Source organism: Rhinolophus sinicus, chromosome 4, assembly GCF_057876585.1.
Source record: "Rhinolophus sinicus isolate RSI-liver-muscle chromosome 4, RSI-T2T, whole genome shotgun sequence".
Taxonomy (NCBI): domain Eukaryota; kingdom Metazoa; phylum Chordata; class Mammalia; order Chiroptera; family Rhinolophidae; genus Rhinolophus; species Rhinolophus sinicus.
Window position 1 is genome coordinate 4,858,964 of NC_142504.1, and position 16,505 is coordinate 4,875,468.

At 49.4% G+C, this 16,505-nt stretch overlaps 1 protein-coding gene across 1 annotated transcript in view; it reads right to left on the reverse strand.

Annotated features, from left to right (window-relative positions):
- Nucleotides 1-13,273, reverse strand: part of VOPP1 (VOPP1 WW domain binding protein) — a 47,905-nt gene extending 34,632 nt beyond the window's left edge. The window contains exon 1 of the mRNA XM_019726355.3: nt 13,034-13,273. Within this exon, the coding sequence (XP_019581914.3) occupies nt 13,034-13,087 (54 nt within the window). The 5' untranslated portion in view covers nt 13,088-13,273. The remainder of the gene's footprint in view (nt 1-13,033) is intronic.
- Nucleotides 13,274-16,505: the final 3,232 nt, after the last annotated feature.

Genomic DNA, 16,505 nt, shown 5'->3' on the forward strand with positions numbered 1-16,505 from the left:
CAACTTTTCTATAAATCTGAAATTATTCCAAAATTAAAGCTTGTTTAAAAATATATGAACATACTATACAAAAACAGAACAATAAAAACCTAAATTAAGGCCCCCAGATTTGAAATATAGAGGACAGACGTGGGAGCGATGGAGAAGGTGGCAGAGGGCCTCCAGGCCAAGTCGTTATCTGGGGATGGCAGCAGCCCCAGGTCAGCTGGAAGGATGCAGGTGTAGCTCCAGGAAGTAGTGGCTGCTTGGATGTTATTCCAATGCTCTCACCAAAGGCCTACTAACATCCAGTCAAACCCCGCTCCATCTCTCAGACTGGGGAGAAAGACAAAAGACGCCAAGGATTTCACAGGTAACAGAATCCCAGCAAGACCAAGGAGGCATCCCTTATCCAAGGTGGGTGACTTCTGAGGAGCAGCAGCCAGGTGACCTCTGTGGCTCTTTTAACTATGATGCCACATAAACACTGAAGCTAGGCAGGACATTTTGGCTAATTTTGTAGTGAAGTCCTGTTCTCTGACATTTAAGTATAGGGATCTACAATTTACACTTACGTCTCTTTATACCAATAAATCCTGCTAGCGTCTTGGAAGTTACAGAATCATGTGAATTCCAGAAACAGTGGGAAAATACCTTTAGAGAGACCTCTGAACGCACAGCAGTGAGTGCACCACCCATTCGAGCCTTTACTAGAAACTGAGTTCAGAATGAGCGTCTCCAACCAGCCACCCAGGGACGTGTTTTGTTTGATCCACAATAGCTTTTTATGTTGCTGGTGATGTTTTCTTTTTTTGGGTCCACAATAGCTTTAAGATAAGGAAATGTTACAGAAAAATCTAGATGTCCAGATTTTTTGTGAAAAAAAAAAATCTGTCAACCAAAATTAATTTTAGACTTTGAGTAAGAATAAAAAGCATTTATTTGAGCAAAAGGAGGGGACAGATTCAGACAGTAACAACCCACTGCACTCTGGGGAAAACAAAGAAAGGCAGGGTTCAGAAAGGCAAACCCCACAAAGTATAATTATCTCATGCAAATGCAGGATCCTGGCTAGGTTCACAGGGATTGGTTAGTTTCAATATGCAAATGAGGGGACAAAAACATGTAGCAGTTGTTTTTCCAGGATGTTTAAGACTTGTCCTTGACTGAGTTTAGCAACAAGTTAGCAACTTGTGAGCAGCTCTAAGTGGTGAATTAGGAGTGCCACATTTTGGGGGTTTTGTTTTTTTTTGTATGTCTCCACTTTGTAATTATTCCACAATTAGAATGTATTCATTTTGTGTCAAAATAAATAAAGCCAACGTTTGAATCAAGACGTTTGAAAGTCAGAGATTACATTGGCTTGAGGGATCAGGATAGGCTTCCTGGCGAAGGCTGTGTTTGAAATGAGAACGGAAAGTTGCGGAGAGGGCATTCCAGAGGACAGACAGCATGACCAAATGCAAAAGGGCACACGCACATTCTCACAGGGAAACTGCCGGTCTGGTCGGCCAATCACCGACCTGGCTGAAACAGCCCCAAATGTGTTCAGTACCACGTCGGGTTCTGAGCACTCCCCAAACATATCCCAAAGGGTGACTATGCCATCCAAGCGAATGTCTAAATGCACAGAGGGAGGAAGGTCCGAGTCCTTTCTCTTAGGAAAACACTGAGTGGTGGTGGTGGTGGGGGAGTCAACTAGACAGAGGGAGGGGCCCTGGCTTTCCTTTTCCTGCAACAGGAGGGCAAACAGAGACCCCACTGAAGGACAAAATGAAAGTTGAAGCAGGAGAACAAATACAAAACAGGTGTTGAGCTGACAAAGGGTGGAGAGGTGGGCAGGCAGCTCTGGGAGCCAGGTTAGGGACCCGTGAAATGGCAGGAAAGGAAGCAGTGGGACCATGACAGTGGGGTCTGTGTCTTCTGCTGGTTTTAGCTTGCATCCCATGGGTGAGGCCATCCATTAAAGGACCAGAAAGGCGGACAAGGCAAGCACCTTCTCAATTTAAAAACGGCGACGAGAGAAGAGATACAACAAAAGCTCTGCACAAAATGCCTGTCCGCCCAAGAGCTAAATGGCCTTAAAAGGCTGTTCTCTTCACACTGTCTCTCAGAATGGGGTGGCAAGCATCTCCCATCTTAAATTAAATGGTTGTCCTTACCAGAAAGCGAATGACACATATTAAGAACAGCAGCCACCGTTTATAGACATGTATCATTTGACAGACTCCACACTCACACAGGAGCTCCAAGCTCATATAGCTTCTGCAAGTTAAGCATGATTTCCCCAGAGCTATCAACAAGTCCAGGAAAGCTAAGTGACGTGACCAAAAAGAAAATGCTGGAATCAGGTCTGTCTGGCTCCAAAGTTGCCCTTTTCCTACCACACTGCATCACCTCCAAACATTCGGTGACGCCCAGGTGGTGATGGCCCAGCTCCCTCCTAAGGCAGCGTCTGACCCACCAGGTCACTGCCGTAAGGTTTTCACTCTAGGAAAAAAGTGGAAAGGTGGCTGGTGGAGCCCTGCTCCCCCAAGAGACCTCCCAGAGCCTGACTCATTTGACTGTCCTAACCCCAGAAAGGTGACAGAACACTCTGGAGACAAGACACAAGGTTCCCTCGACTGCACCACTGAAGCCAAGTTAAATGTGATGCTCGCTGCTGATTGCAAATTGCTGATGAACGTTCACTCGCTCTCGGCAAGGCCGGCAGCCTTCTGTCTACGTTTCAATGTTGCTGCTGCAGTAAACATGACAAAGCTTAACCGCATAATTACACCTGTCAATCTTCCCCAAATAACTTAGACTTGGAAAAATTCAGGGAGTTAACAGTCTAGGCATACGAGTTAATGATGTCTCATAACCTCACTCACAATGTCTGACTGTGTCACACGACCAGGAGGCTTTGTTAGAAAGCAATTACATCTTGTATACTGATGAGTGGTAAATTTGGGATGCGAGAGTGGTTTTTTGTTTTTGTTTTTTTTTTTCAGAAAGGAGGGGTTTGGGGACAGTTCCTAATGCAGTCCCTAGCAATTAGTCCCATGCCCAGCAGAATGCAGTGGGGATGTGTTTTCATTTCCACTTTTGCAGCAGTTGGGGGGAGTCAGGACTGGCCAGTGGAATTCTCACCAGCAAAACCTTTGTAAGGGGCCTGCTTCCAAAGCGGGGGACGTAAAACCAGCCTGGGAGCCACAGGGTGCTGACCATGAATATACACCCCCGTTTGGCTGTGAACTCCAATTTATCTACAGCAAAACAAATAGCATTTAGGTCATAGATCTAGGTCTACCAGCTTTGGTTTGGGTTTACATAGTTCCTTTAAAGAAACCAATGAGACAAACTGGGGGGTCAAAAGTAGATTCTTCCCTCATCCCTGTCAGGAGCCCCCAGCCCGTCCCATCCCCAGCAACCCACTGCCCCTCACACCAAGGCTACTTATGTCATACGTCACCATAGTAAAAGGGGCCCCGAGCCCGTTTGGCTGCAGTGGCGTCACTCTGCTCCCTTCTCCTCCCCCCCCCCCCCACACACACACACTCTTCACGCACACTCTTCCTAGGCGTAGCAGCCAGCCATCATTTCTTTCCAGACCCTGGAACCTAGAGCGGGGCTGTTCCTGACTCCATCCAGTTCAGCGTCACAGGTTGCACACTGCACAACTCAGGGCACGTCACCTCGAACGACTACACTGTGACAGGCATGTGCTGGAGGGATGCGTGTTGGCAACCCTGGCCACTACGTCCTCTGTCCAGAAGTCACAGTCTTGGCTGTCTGTCCCTCGCACCCACTGTGATTTCCAAAACGCAAGCGCTTATTCAGAACTGTGATCACTGGCCAAGAGGAAGGGCAGACACCTGCTCGTGCAAAGCCTCCTGCTCGCCCACTTACTGCTGACAGGACAGGCTCTCAGACGTGTGCAGGGATCGCTTAATTCTCACACTTAAACATCTAAAACATCTCATGTCTGGCACCTGGTTAGGGAAAGGGTGTGGCGTCAGACAGGCTGGGATGGGACAGCTCCACCACGTACCCCCTAAGGAACTAACAGGGCACGGATGAGTGCTGTGACTGAGCTAAGGGTGGTTGGAGTTTTAGGCCCATTGACGTATTTCAAGTAGGGAAGTGACAGGTTGGATTAGGGTTTCAAAATGTCACACAGGCAGATGGAGGAAGGTTGTACACAGGCAGGAGGACTGAAGCAGGTATAGAGAAAATGGAGGCCTGGGAGAGGAGCGTTCTAGAAACGTAAGGAGGGAGAATCAATAGGACCTGGGGACTACAGAGGATGCAGAAAGGGTGGGGCTGGAGGGGCCCCAGGTTACTGCAGTAGTGTCCTGGGTGGGTGGGGGGCCACTGACTGAGACAGAACCCAATGGGGGGCGTTTGGTGAAAGGGTGAGCTCTGCTACAGATACAGGATCTGAGAGACCTCTGTGCTACCCTGGCGGACATTTCTATTAGACAACTGGATCGATAAGGGCTGGAGCTCAGCAGGGAATTCTTGGGCTAGAAATGGAGACATTAGCATAAATACTGCCAATGAAGATTTAGATGCGCATGAGATGCCCCAGGATCTTTCAGAAAACGAGGAGAGGAGGAAGTCCTCAAGCAGGGTTAGGACACGTCAACAGCTAAGGTGCAAACAAGGGGCCCGAGAAGACGATGGCGAGTGACGGAGAAGGCAGGGCCACTGAGAAGGGGACGCTCTGCTGTGTACTGGGCAGGAGAAAAGCCGGCCAAAGGTTATCTTCCAAATGAAGTGCTATTTCCAAGTTAAAGCATCCATTCAAACGTGCTTTGAAGCCAAACGACAAATCCAGCTGAAAGGTAATTACACAGAGAAACATACTTTTAAAAATTATCGATTTGTCTGCAGAGTTTGGAGAAGCAGTAGAAAGAAAGAAAAGGAAAGCAGCAAAACGAGGGAACTGGGAATGGAAGGCAGGGAGGGGATGGAGGCTCTGTGTTCACATCCAGCTGCTGAAATGCCCCCATGGCCTACGGGTTGGTACCGCAGCTCCCTCCCTTCTCCGCAGCTCAGACACCTGCCCCTGAGGGACAAAACTGCATAAAAGTTAAGATGTTGACTTGTGACAATCCCTAATCTTTAGTGCCTCAGTTTCCCTACACATAAACACTAGAAAGAACAACTCTTACCACTTTTGACTGCACTCGGGACCTTTGATAAATAACTTCTCAGCCTCAGTTTGCACACCTGTACAGTGGGGTGACAATACTCAGTTACTGTGAGGAACACAAGTATGGTATTGTCAACCGATGCCGGTCGGTGCCAAATCAATGTCAAAAGGAATCCCCAGTTTGGGGTGTGGAGAAGAAGGCAACTTCATTCAGTGCAAACAGCTCAGCTGTGGTACATACAGCACAGCTGTGCTATGTACAGTAGTGTGACAGCTCAGTAGTGTCACAGCTCAATTATGAAGCAGTACAGCTGTGAGACCCTGGTGGGGTGGTCCTTGGGTGAGGCCTCTCTCCAGCTAGAAAAGCTCTGCTCTGCACCAGTCTCTCCACCTTGCTATGCCCCGCCTGCTCTTCTCCATTCTGGTCTGGCAAGACAGGGGTTCAGTGTTTTGTTTCCGGGGAAACAGTCTTCAGTGGAAAGGGAAAACTGCTCCTTGAGCCAGAGGGGAGCTGACTGATATACATAGAAGTCCCCACCCCTGGTCCCTGATTGGTCCATCCTCACGCAAATGAGGACTACAAATCCTCACAGTTTGATTGGTTCAAAGGGCACTGTCCTGATTGGTCGGAATGGAGCTGCTCTGATTGGTCAGTGGAGATGCTGATGGAGACATAGCTGCACAACTCCGATTAGATGGGGAAAGTCTCAGTCCTATTGGTTGAAACACAATTCCACGAACTCCTTTATAAGGGCTGGCTCAGCCGGCAGGTGCACAGTGCAGGCCGGCAGAGTGTGAGACGCTCTGTGAGAGGCCCTTGTGTAGAAACGGCTGCTAGGCTCTGCTGTCACATTTGAGCCGTCAGAGCCCTTCTTGGTAGTTAGCTTCTTCCTCAGGGTCCACAGTGTACATCTAGAACAGCGCCCAGCACATTTTAGGTGCCAAATAATACCCAGTTCTTAGTGGTGCCATTTGGGGTCAGTGTATTGTTCTAGACGGCACTTTCCCTAAGTTGCAAAGTATGGAAAGCTCTGACGGTCTGAGCGTCTCCTCATTTCCCTGCCCCACACCTCATTATTATAGCCAATTATTATAATGGCCAATTATTTTCACACGAGCAGCATGCCCTCGGCTGAGAACATAATTCTTTATAAGTTTGAAAAAAATGTTTTCACGCACATCATTCCTACTTACAAAGGCCTTCCAGGGACTATAACCCTATGGATATAAATGCCGCTTGTAATGAAATTCTTGCAATGAGCCCTACAAATACAACGGTGTGAGGGCACAGCCAGAAGATGTTGGCTATGAGCCAGGAGGAGGCCCCCACCGGACGGTGCTGGTCCCTTGATCCTGGACTTCCCAACCTCAGGACCGTGAGAAACGAATTCCTGTTGTTTATAAGCTACTCAGCAGGTGGTATTCTGTTACAGCAGTCCGAACCAACTAAGACACCATCCAAACACGAAACTTAACCCATCCAGCCCTCCCCTGTGCTTCAAGCCCATGGTTGATCAATGTCAAAACTGATTTATAAGATACTTCCTCTTTGTTCTGGTCGAGGGTCGGGTCGCTGTTCTCCTTTCAAGAGCTTTGAAGCATGCAGCTGCCCTTCCTGAAATAATCTCTCTCTATATGCTCATTACCTCCTTGTCTTCACTGAGCACTTGACTCCTGACACACAATGAGATAAGGTCACAGTTCCCTACTCACCAAACAAAACGGCCTTGAGTAAGGCTCCTGCTGGATGACTGCAATATGAGCGCAAAAACTCCCAAACTTAGATGCCTTGCGCCTGGCATTCTAGGCTCTCATTTTGTTGGATCTCTCCTCACTAAGGGCAAACCATCAACACGCCCAAACACTTCCTGCAGAAAGCTGAATTCTGACTTGTAAAAATTAAGGACATCAGTGTTCTCCAAAGCAAAATCTCCATCACCTCTCTCAACCCAGGTATAAGTCTCCATCTTTGACTCGGCTCGGTTCAACATTTTTATGAATCAGTTGGATTAAAGTCGACAATGGCATGATAATCAAATCTGTGTATGACAAAAAACCATAAAGGATACCAGATTTAAAAAAAAAATAGTATTCAGACAGATGTTTACAGGCATAAGAAGATAAAGGAAGTAATGTGAAATATAATTAAAATCAATATACAGTCCTCAGCGTAGATTTTAAAAATTATAATAAACCACTCTACAGCTGCTGTGAGGATTGGTGGGTTACAAGCAGCACGCGTTTCAAACAATGTAAGAGTCACTGCAAGTTCAGTGTGAGTCTGCTGGATCCTCTTCTCTGCATAATGGAGAGGTCTACACAAGGGCTGTGACAGTGACAGTGAGACCACACCTGGAGAACAGAGGGTCCCTTCAAATAAGTCCCAGTGGGGAAGACATGGGAGGCAAAGGCTTCATGACAAAATGCATGCACCACTGAACTCACTTCTTCTACAAGAGCACACCGACACCCTAGCCCTCGCCCACTTAACACTAGCAACTCCATAACCAGTCTCTGCAGACAGGATCACAGGAGAATACAACACAGGTATCCCACGAACGGATGGCACGATGACTTCCAGGGCTCACAAAGATGGAGCATCTCATGAAGTCGATGACAGACAAAAGAATCTGGCAGTTAAGCCACTCATAATGATCCAAGAGACGCCCAAAGGAGAATGACAGGAATGAAAAAGACCAGGAGAAGCCGGAGGTGGGGGGTGGGGTGAGGGTTGGGTTACTAGAGCAAATCATTCTGGAAAAGGAGAAAAGCAAACCCTACTATGATCATGTCACTAAATTCCAATGCCAAATGAAGACTATCCGATTATGCATCACAGACTTTTGTCAGAAAAATTCATCTCTCCCCTCCCTGGAGTTGATTCATAATTCTAAAAATATGTACTTAGGATAAACTTAACTCATTTCTATAATTTGGGCTTTGCTTTTTCAAATTAAAGTCTGAATCAAACCTCCCTTCCACTATTAACCATGAAAATGTGATCCATGTTTCGGGTGAACTCACTTTGTGGGGCCTTATTCTAGGACCAAGTATGTTCGGACAGTGAGGATTTCCTGAACACTGGCCAGTCAGCAGCTATCAAAGGGCAGCTGTGAGGAGGCAGAGATTATTCCAAAACACGTCTCAGGAGAATGCAGGAAGGAGAGGAAGCCTGGGGAAGAGCACAGTGGGGACCACAGTCGTTGTGTTCAAATACTGAGGGGCTGCCATTACGACTATGCTTTCTTCTGAAAAGCCCAAGAAGAAAAACTTAGGACCAGGTAAAAACAGTCATTTCTCCTCGATGTCACAGAAAACTTGAACAATTGAAGTTGTCCAAAATGCTGATGCTTTGTTTTGAGAGCTAGTGCGTTTCCGTCACTAGAGGTGTTCAAACGATGGTTACCTGTAAGTCCTAGTACAGGTGGCCCCACTTCAGCATCCATAGCTACTCAATTGCCTTCCCCTCTCCTACCATCGGCCTACTCAGCTCCTTCCCCCAGGGTCATTCCCCACTGATCTACTCAATCAAATACTTACTGAGTTCCTACTCTGTGTCAGGAACTGTTCTAGGAGCGGGGTATTTTGGTTAACACAACAGAGCAAAACCTTTGACCTTACAATGCTTAGATGGTGGGACGTAAATTCCCACCATACTGTGAAGGTAACAGATACAGAGGAGGGAGGGAACTGGGGAAAGCAAGGGGGCTGGGAGGGGGCCTGGGTTGGAATTTTATACAGGGTGGTCAAGAGAGGCCTCGTTGAGAGGGTGACATTTGAGAGGCCTCATCGAGAAATGATGATAATGGTGAACTTTAGGGAAATTACCTGCCATCCTGTGGCTAGATGAATCAAGTGGCCACTAGACTAATCTATGTGCTTCTAGAGTCACTTAAGCCAAGAGAAAGCAAGGGCCGATTAGAGCCCCAAGTGTGGGCCCAAGGCCCCTGGCCCTCCTGGCACACCTGGAGCCAGGTTCTCCCCACTTCAGAGCACCTGCTTGCCACCTGTTTATTCATCACTGTCACCTCTCATTCACAGGCAGCCGGCCTCCCGTGGAGCTTCCAGAGATAACAAACTCCCGACAGTCTTCTTTTTCATTCAAATTGCATGTGGCTGAGAGTCTAAAAACTCTAAAGAGTGGGAGGGTTGAAAAGGTTTATTTCAGAAAATTGGCACCAGGAGGCTGCCATAGTCATTGGAATTCCGGGGCATGAAAAACATTTGGCACAAGGCAAAAAAAAAAAAGAAAAAAACCCACCACACTCTTAAATATGACTTAGTTCTAATTTCAACACTCCTGGGCATCAAAAGACACAGGACTTCAGAAATATACTCAGTAATCCTCTTGTTTTCCCTAGTTTCAAAAGATAATGTTCACTTTCCAACCCTCTCTCTAAGAGAAGACCACTGCTTTTTCTAGCCCAAGAAGGGCTGTCCTTTTGCCAGACAACTTTGAAACACATGGCAGCCTCATTTAAAGGCTTCCAGTATTTGGTTCAGGGTGGGGGTTGGGGATCAGAGAGATACTGACACCAGTCATTTGCATAAAATAACCCAGCACAGAGTTCACCCCCCAGGAGGGGGTGCAGCAAACCCCCAGCACTGGCACTGGGGAATTTTACACTGAATCATAGGACACATTTCTGGCCTCACTTCAGTGATGTCAGAGCCCTTAACAAATCCTTCTAAGTCTATTACAAAGGTGTCAACAACCTAACCTCCAGAAGGAGACTGCAGTGGCAACAGCTATTGTCAGCGGGGAGAAAACAACACACTTGGGGGAAAGCTCATGCTCAGGGCCTAATTACTCCCCAGGTTCAAATAAAGCACAGTCAGGCTTGAAACCTCTTTCTCTTTCCCTTCTGAGGAGCAGCTGCAGGCCAGGGAAGGCCGTGGGGAATTCCTTCACGGGGTACCGAGAACCCGCCCAGCACCTGCAGCCCATTCCTGGGGCCTCCCATGAGCCGTGGGCACAACAGAAGCATGGAACTTAATGACCCCAAAAGAGCTTTGGGGTTCCCCCGCGCCATGGCCGGATTCATGGCCCAGGTGCCTCGGAGCGAAGCAGCAGGTCCACAGTGACTGAGGGAGTGGAGAGATGAGATAAGGGGTCGCTGGCTTCACGTGCAAGTCGTAGGAAACTCCGAGTTAGTAGATAGGAAAGGTCACTGCAGGAATGAGCCCCCAAGAAGACTCCCCAGGGAAGGGAGGGTGCTGCCAGCAGCCTGTTCCTACTTCAAACCCTGCCTGGGCTTTAGGATGAGCACACAACCAGCGGGTTCCCACAACGGCCCTGTTGATGCCCCCCCACCCCCACCCCCCGCCGCAGGCACACTAATTCGCAGCCCCGATTTCACTCTCCAAGGTGTCTCACTTGGATGCCAAATGATGGACGTCCCCGAAAAACATGCGACTGCATTCCTAAAGGCTCTTTTGTTGGTTTCCCTGTTTCATGGGATGCATACCGGCCCAAGTCCACTATCAGCCGCTGGACAGAGCACGTGCAAAGCCTCTCCACATCTGTACCTGCAGCTGTGGGGGAGGCAGAGACGCGGCACAGGGTGAGGGCGCCGGCCGGCTGGGCTTCCACCTCCAGCCCCTCACGCTAACCAGCAGTGAGACTGTGGACAAGTTCTTTATCATCTCTCACTGCAAATAAAAGTGGGCAGAAAAGTAATTGCCAAGAGGATTCACGAGTTAATATTTGTAAGGTGCTTGGAATAATGCCTGCCTGACACAGGGTAAGCACTCTATAAGTGTTTGCTGAGTAACAAACAAGTATGCAGTCTTTATGTCCAACAGGTAAGGGATGGTGAAGCCGGGGAGGACAGCCCTTCTCCAAAACAGCTTTTAGGTCCCCTCCCTACTCCTGGGCTTCTGGCTAGCATACACCCCTCCCTCTGCGTGATCCTGGCTGGTGCTGGCTTGGAACAGGGTGCTGGAGGCCCAGAATAACCACTGCCAGAGGGCTCCCTTTTTCCAGGTGTTTTATGATCAACTACGCAACTACAAGGAAACCAGCTCAAGCAGAACAAAGAAACAAAGGCAAATACCACAGGTTGCCTCTGGCTGTCAGAAGCCACCAGATACCTCACAGCGACCTTTGCCTGCTCACACTCAGCCACTGTCATTGCACATGTATGCGTGTGATGGGGACTCCAGAGGTGATGACAATACATTTTAGTTGAATGTCAGAGCAGCCCATTTAAGATGAAACCATCTCAGATATGTATCTCATGTATCAAATTCCATGTGCTGAATTATACAGAAATCAATCTCCTTAGTTCCTCAGAGACACCTTAGCACCAGCATCGTATAAAAGTGAGCTACATCACACCATCCCGCTGAAAACAGAAATTACCGATCAGCTAGATAGTCGACTTGGTGAAAGCCCGGGCTCAGTCAGTTAGGTTTTAGTGTCCTCACAGCTGTGCCTTTCAGGTCTTTCAACCTTTCAGACACGGTCTGAACTCTACTGAGAAATTCCTATGCAATACAACAGCTATTTGGGGAAGAACGGAAGCCCTGAGTGGTCGGAGGGCACAGCTCTGAAGACCGGAGAAGCAGAACCAAGGGAATGCTGGCTAATTTCATCAAGCACCGATTGTAAAGGGGGGAGGGGTTGGGTACGGCGGGGGTGGGTATTGCATGGTAGGTACAGATGTACGTGTTTTTACATAAACAATGGCCTCAGATTCATTTCTCTTTTGTTATGTCCGGTGAGTCAAGGAGGGGATCGCATTCCTAGGTTTTAAAATTCTGAACAAACGGAAAGAGCTGCATTAATTAACATTCCATTCAATACCCAGCCAGGGGGATATTAAGGACAAAAACACGGAGTCTTTCCATCAACCTTGCTTTCAAGAGAGCTAAGACTTCCCCTTTCAACATCCTGTAGCGTTTATTTCTCAGTAAATTCAGGAAACCAAGTAGTGGTTTCTGGCACTGACGCCCAACTGTGACCGAGTTTTACAACCCTCCAAAATAGAAAAGAGAGAGAGACAGAAGTTACTCATTATGCATTTATCTTGACTTCATTAATTTAATGCAAATTTCCTTCCAAATAAAGGAGCTGAGCAGGGAGTCGAAGAAGCTGTAATTCAGACTCTACCCCGGAATCCCACCGGCTCCCATGTTAAAGAACCCATGAGAGGATGTCCCTTGGCAGCCCAGGGCGGACCGGGTCCCCACGAGGGCCGCGGTCACCAGGCGCCTCCACCCTCCATCGCTGATCGCTGCCACACGGTTCCTCTCTCGGTTTCTGCCTCACACCCACCACCCCAGCTCCCCACGCACCTGAAGACCCTCCGCTTCCTTTTCACCAGCGGGAATGTTTCCTCCCGCTCCTCTCCGCTACTTCCCTGGCACCGCGTGACATTTTCTCACAACTACAGCTCCGCGCGCTCGCACCGCGACCCTCCCGCGCCCACCCACTCCGACCCCAGCCCGCTCGGCTGCCAGCACTCTGCGCCTGCGTCGCCCCCGGGACCCCCCCCCGCCCCGAAGCCCCCCGCCACGGGATCCCGGCCCTCCTCGGGGCGGTGAAAAGGGAAGTACAGCGCGTAAAGGTCACTCTTGAGTCCTCCAGACAGGGGCTGCAAGCTGGAGAAACGGGCAACCCGCGTAGGGGTGGGGGGCGGGGCGGGGGGGACCGAAGGGGAGGACAGAGCGCAGGGGAGGGGCCGGGAGCCTCCCTGTCACCGGGGTCCCTACACGTTCCAGCACCGGGACATCTGCAGCCCGGGCGGCTGCCACTCTCGGCCTCGCGACCTCTCGGGTTCTCGCAGAGGGTCTCCCGGGGCGTCTCTGTGCTGCGCCCGCTTAGCCTCGGCATTGTTCGCACTGCACGGGCCCCTCCGGGAGGCTCCCCGGGCGGCGCGGCCCCAGCCCGGCCCCCGCCTCGGCCCCTACCTCCACGAGCAGCGCGAGCAGCAGCGCCGCCACCCCCCCGGGCAGGCGGTTCATGGCTCCACGTCCTCTCGGGGCGCGCCCGGCTCTCGCGTCGCAGGCGCGGGTCAGCGGCACGTCCGCCGCGCGCTGGGCCAGAGGCCAACGGGCTGCAGCCGCCGGCGGGCGAGCGCTGGGGCGGCGGGCGGCGGGCGGCGGGCGGGGAGCAGGGCAGCGCCGCTCAGCCCTCGCCGAGCTCCGCCCCGCGCCCCGCCCCCGTCCGGAGCGCGCTGGAGCGCGCGCCCGCGAACACCTGGAATCCGGCCCGAGGGGCACAGCTGCTGGGCAGCAGGGTCCGCGTCGCCTGGGTGCGCGCGCCAGGACCCGGGACAAGGGCCGCAGGACCCGGCGGTTTGGGGGGACAGCTGCCAGGTGTTTCCTCCGTCGGGGGAGCCAGTCCTGTCACCCCTGAATAGACCCGGGCAGGTTTTTAAAAGCAGCAAAGTCTCCGCAGGTGAGGCTTGTTCTGGAGGAAGGTGGCTGTGGTTAACCCATTGCTCCGCTTTGCATCTTGTGCCTCCACGGCCCTCACTCTCTCGGATTCCTGCGACCAGAGGGGCCCATGCACCCTCCCCACACGTGATTGCAAGGACAACCAAAGGACAAGGCAGGCAGGCCGCAACCAGAAGGCTCCCTGCACCCGCCTCTCACTTAGATGTCGGGAGTTTTTATGCTGGCACCCGCCTGCCCTGCCCTTGCCTGGACTTCACCAAAATTTGCCCCACAGTGAAGTCCACCTTCCCGTTACTGAGTTTGCGGGGTCTTCACCTCTGCTGAACCACCTTTCCACCCCCACTACCTCGCGCCCACCATATCTTTTTCACAACACGGCTCAGATCCCACCTCATTCGTGCAAACATTTATTGAACCTGTAAGTTGTGCCAGAGCCGGAGCTGGAGGGCCAGTATGTGGAGGTGTATAAGAAAACCATGCCTAGATTCTAATGAGAGAGATGGTCACAGACACAACTAGGATACAGAGTGCTGAGTGCAAAGACCAGAGGGTGGAAGATAATAAAGGGGCATAACGGACAGGAGCCTGTCTATGGTCGTGTTGGAGGGAGGGGGTCATGGACATAGATGTCACCTAAGGTGAGTCCCAAACACTTTCCAGCCTCAGTGCATGTGCTCATCTGATGACAACACAGCGTCCACCGGCAGACTACACCTCTTAGAACCAGAACTTGCAAGTAAAGCACAAGAGTCTGTGGCCTTCACTGTGATAAGGCACCATCAAAGAAGCCCACCAAGGGTCTGTGGACTCCAGTAACTTGGACATACTATTTACAATTAGGGTGTTTTAAATGCAGAAGTCAACCTGTAGAAAACTAAGCTGCTAGCCTTGTTGTATAATGAGATGGAAATGGTTTTTTCCACCAGTGATGTAAATGACCTCATCCTGTAAAAATGCAAACGACCTCTACTAGGGTCCAAACCTGAACCAGTTTTCTATCTAATCTGTTAGTTTCATCCCGTTTCTTTTCCCCGCCCCCTTCCTCACTGGCTATAACAGATCAGTTGAAGCAAGTTGGTCATTCTAATGATTCCCTCATTAGTGGATTAAAATACAAGTTTGATATGTGTTCCCTATGTAATACATGTATTGACATGTATGGTATTCACTGTAAAAACAGAATCGACTAACCTGAAACTAATAATTAAAAAAAAAAATCAAAAACAAATAATCAAAAACTGTCATGGACTAGGTATTCTGTCACCAAAAGGATTTATTTGGGAAAAAGAAAGAGTTGCAATCTAGTAATTTGCATGGCTCACCATGCAGACCTGGTGAGCCACATGTACACACACTGAACGGAACAAAGATGGAGGAGGAACTTAGAGAGGGGAAGAAGAAGGTAAGTGGAGGGGCTGTTACAACCATACAACTCAGTTGTAAACATAGGGTCAGTTGTAAAAATGACCCAGAGTGCAAGAACTCTTCCCATGAGCCCTAGCTCCTGTGGATGGCTATGTCCAGGTTATGTCGTTATCAAAATTTTGCCATTTCCCCCCTCTTTATTCGAGATTTTTCTCTGAAAGCATCCCTGATCAACAGTCAGGTCTTCTGATTTCAGCAACCCTTTGTCCTTCCACATCCTGAAGGACTTCGGGATATCGTCTCGCACATCAGAGGGAAGGTGAATGGATCAGGAAACCGCTCGTGTCCGGGGTTAACAAGCAATGGTGCAGAGCTGACAACAACAAGAATCCACAACAGAATTAAAACAGCGTAACAAACTTAGTCTATATGATGAATTTAATCCAGGGGCTCAAACCTGTAAGTGGTGAAACAAAGATCATTATTATCTTGGGCAGATCCAGTTCTTGCTGACAAAGCCAATACCTGGACAAGTTAACCCCTTTCACAGTAGATTAGGACATGTAAACAAGGGTGTTTTCCTTCCAAAGAAGAGAGATAAAGTTAAGAATTAATAGTAAGGAAAGAAGTGTACAATCCCGACCTGGTTGTTTTGGGAAAGCTGTCTCCTTCAGAGTTCCACCTGCTTTAAATTTTGACAGCTTTGGTTTCAGGTCACCAGACTGAGCACAGCTCAGGTCCGGGAGTGGTGCCTTCTCAAGGTGTGACACATGAATCCAGAGTCTGCTCCCTGGAGTTTAGCATCACAGGGGCTAGACAACAGTGTCATTGAGGCTGGAGGAAGTCTTTATGGAGGTGTCTTTTCCAGTAAACAAAACTCCAGGTTGCAGGGTGTGGGTTTGGGGGCTTTCATCTCCTTGCAGCACACTGTGAAAAGAGTGCTCTGCCAAAGTACGGTGATTTTCAATAGAAGCAATTAGGCCTTTCCAGTAGTAAAGTATGTCTCCCTTTATCAACTTTGGATTGAAAGAAGCAGGATCCAGACGCATGGGGCGTCCTGTAATTATTTCAAAGGGTGAGCATTTGTGAGCCCCAAAGGGGGTGGATCTGAGATTTAAAAGGACCAGCAACAGTGCTTTTGGCTAGAGTACCTGGAGGGTTTCTACAAATTTTGCCAGTTGAATCTTAATCGTGACATTAGTGCGTTTGACTAAACCTGAGCATGCAGGGTGTAAGCGCAGTGGAAATGTAAAACCGGCCAAACAGCACAGACCAGTACAGTGGGTTCCTCCACCACTGCAGAGTTCATGACGAGTTCCCAGGTTGGGACAATCTCCTCTAGGAGGGCATTAGCCACTGAGGGGGCATTAGCTTGTCTACAAGGAAAAGCTTCAGTTCAGTGAGAAAACATACAGACCATGACTAAAACATATTTATATCCGTGACACTGGAAAAGCAGTATGAAATCCATTTGACAAATGTCCGGGAGCAATGTGGACAGGGTCCCTGCGTTGTACCTTGGCCAGGTGGGACAGGTGAGGTAGGTTCTTTGCACAGCAAAACTGCCAACATTTTCTCACCAATGTTGATTCGTAAATTGTATTATGTTATCAGTGGA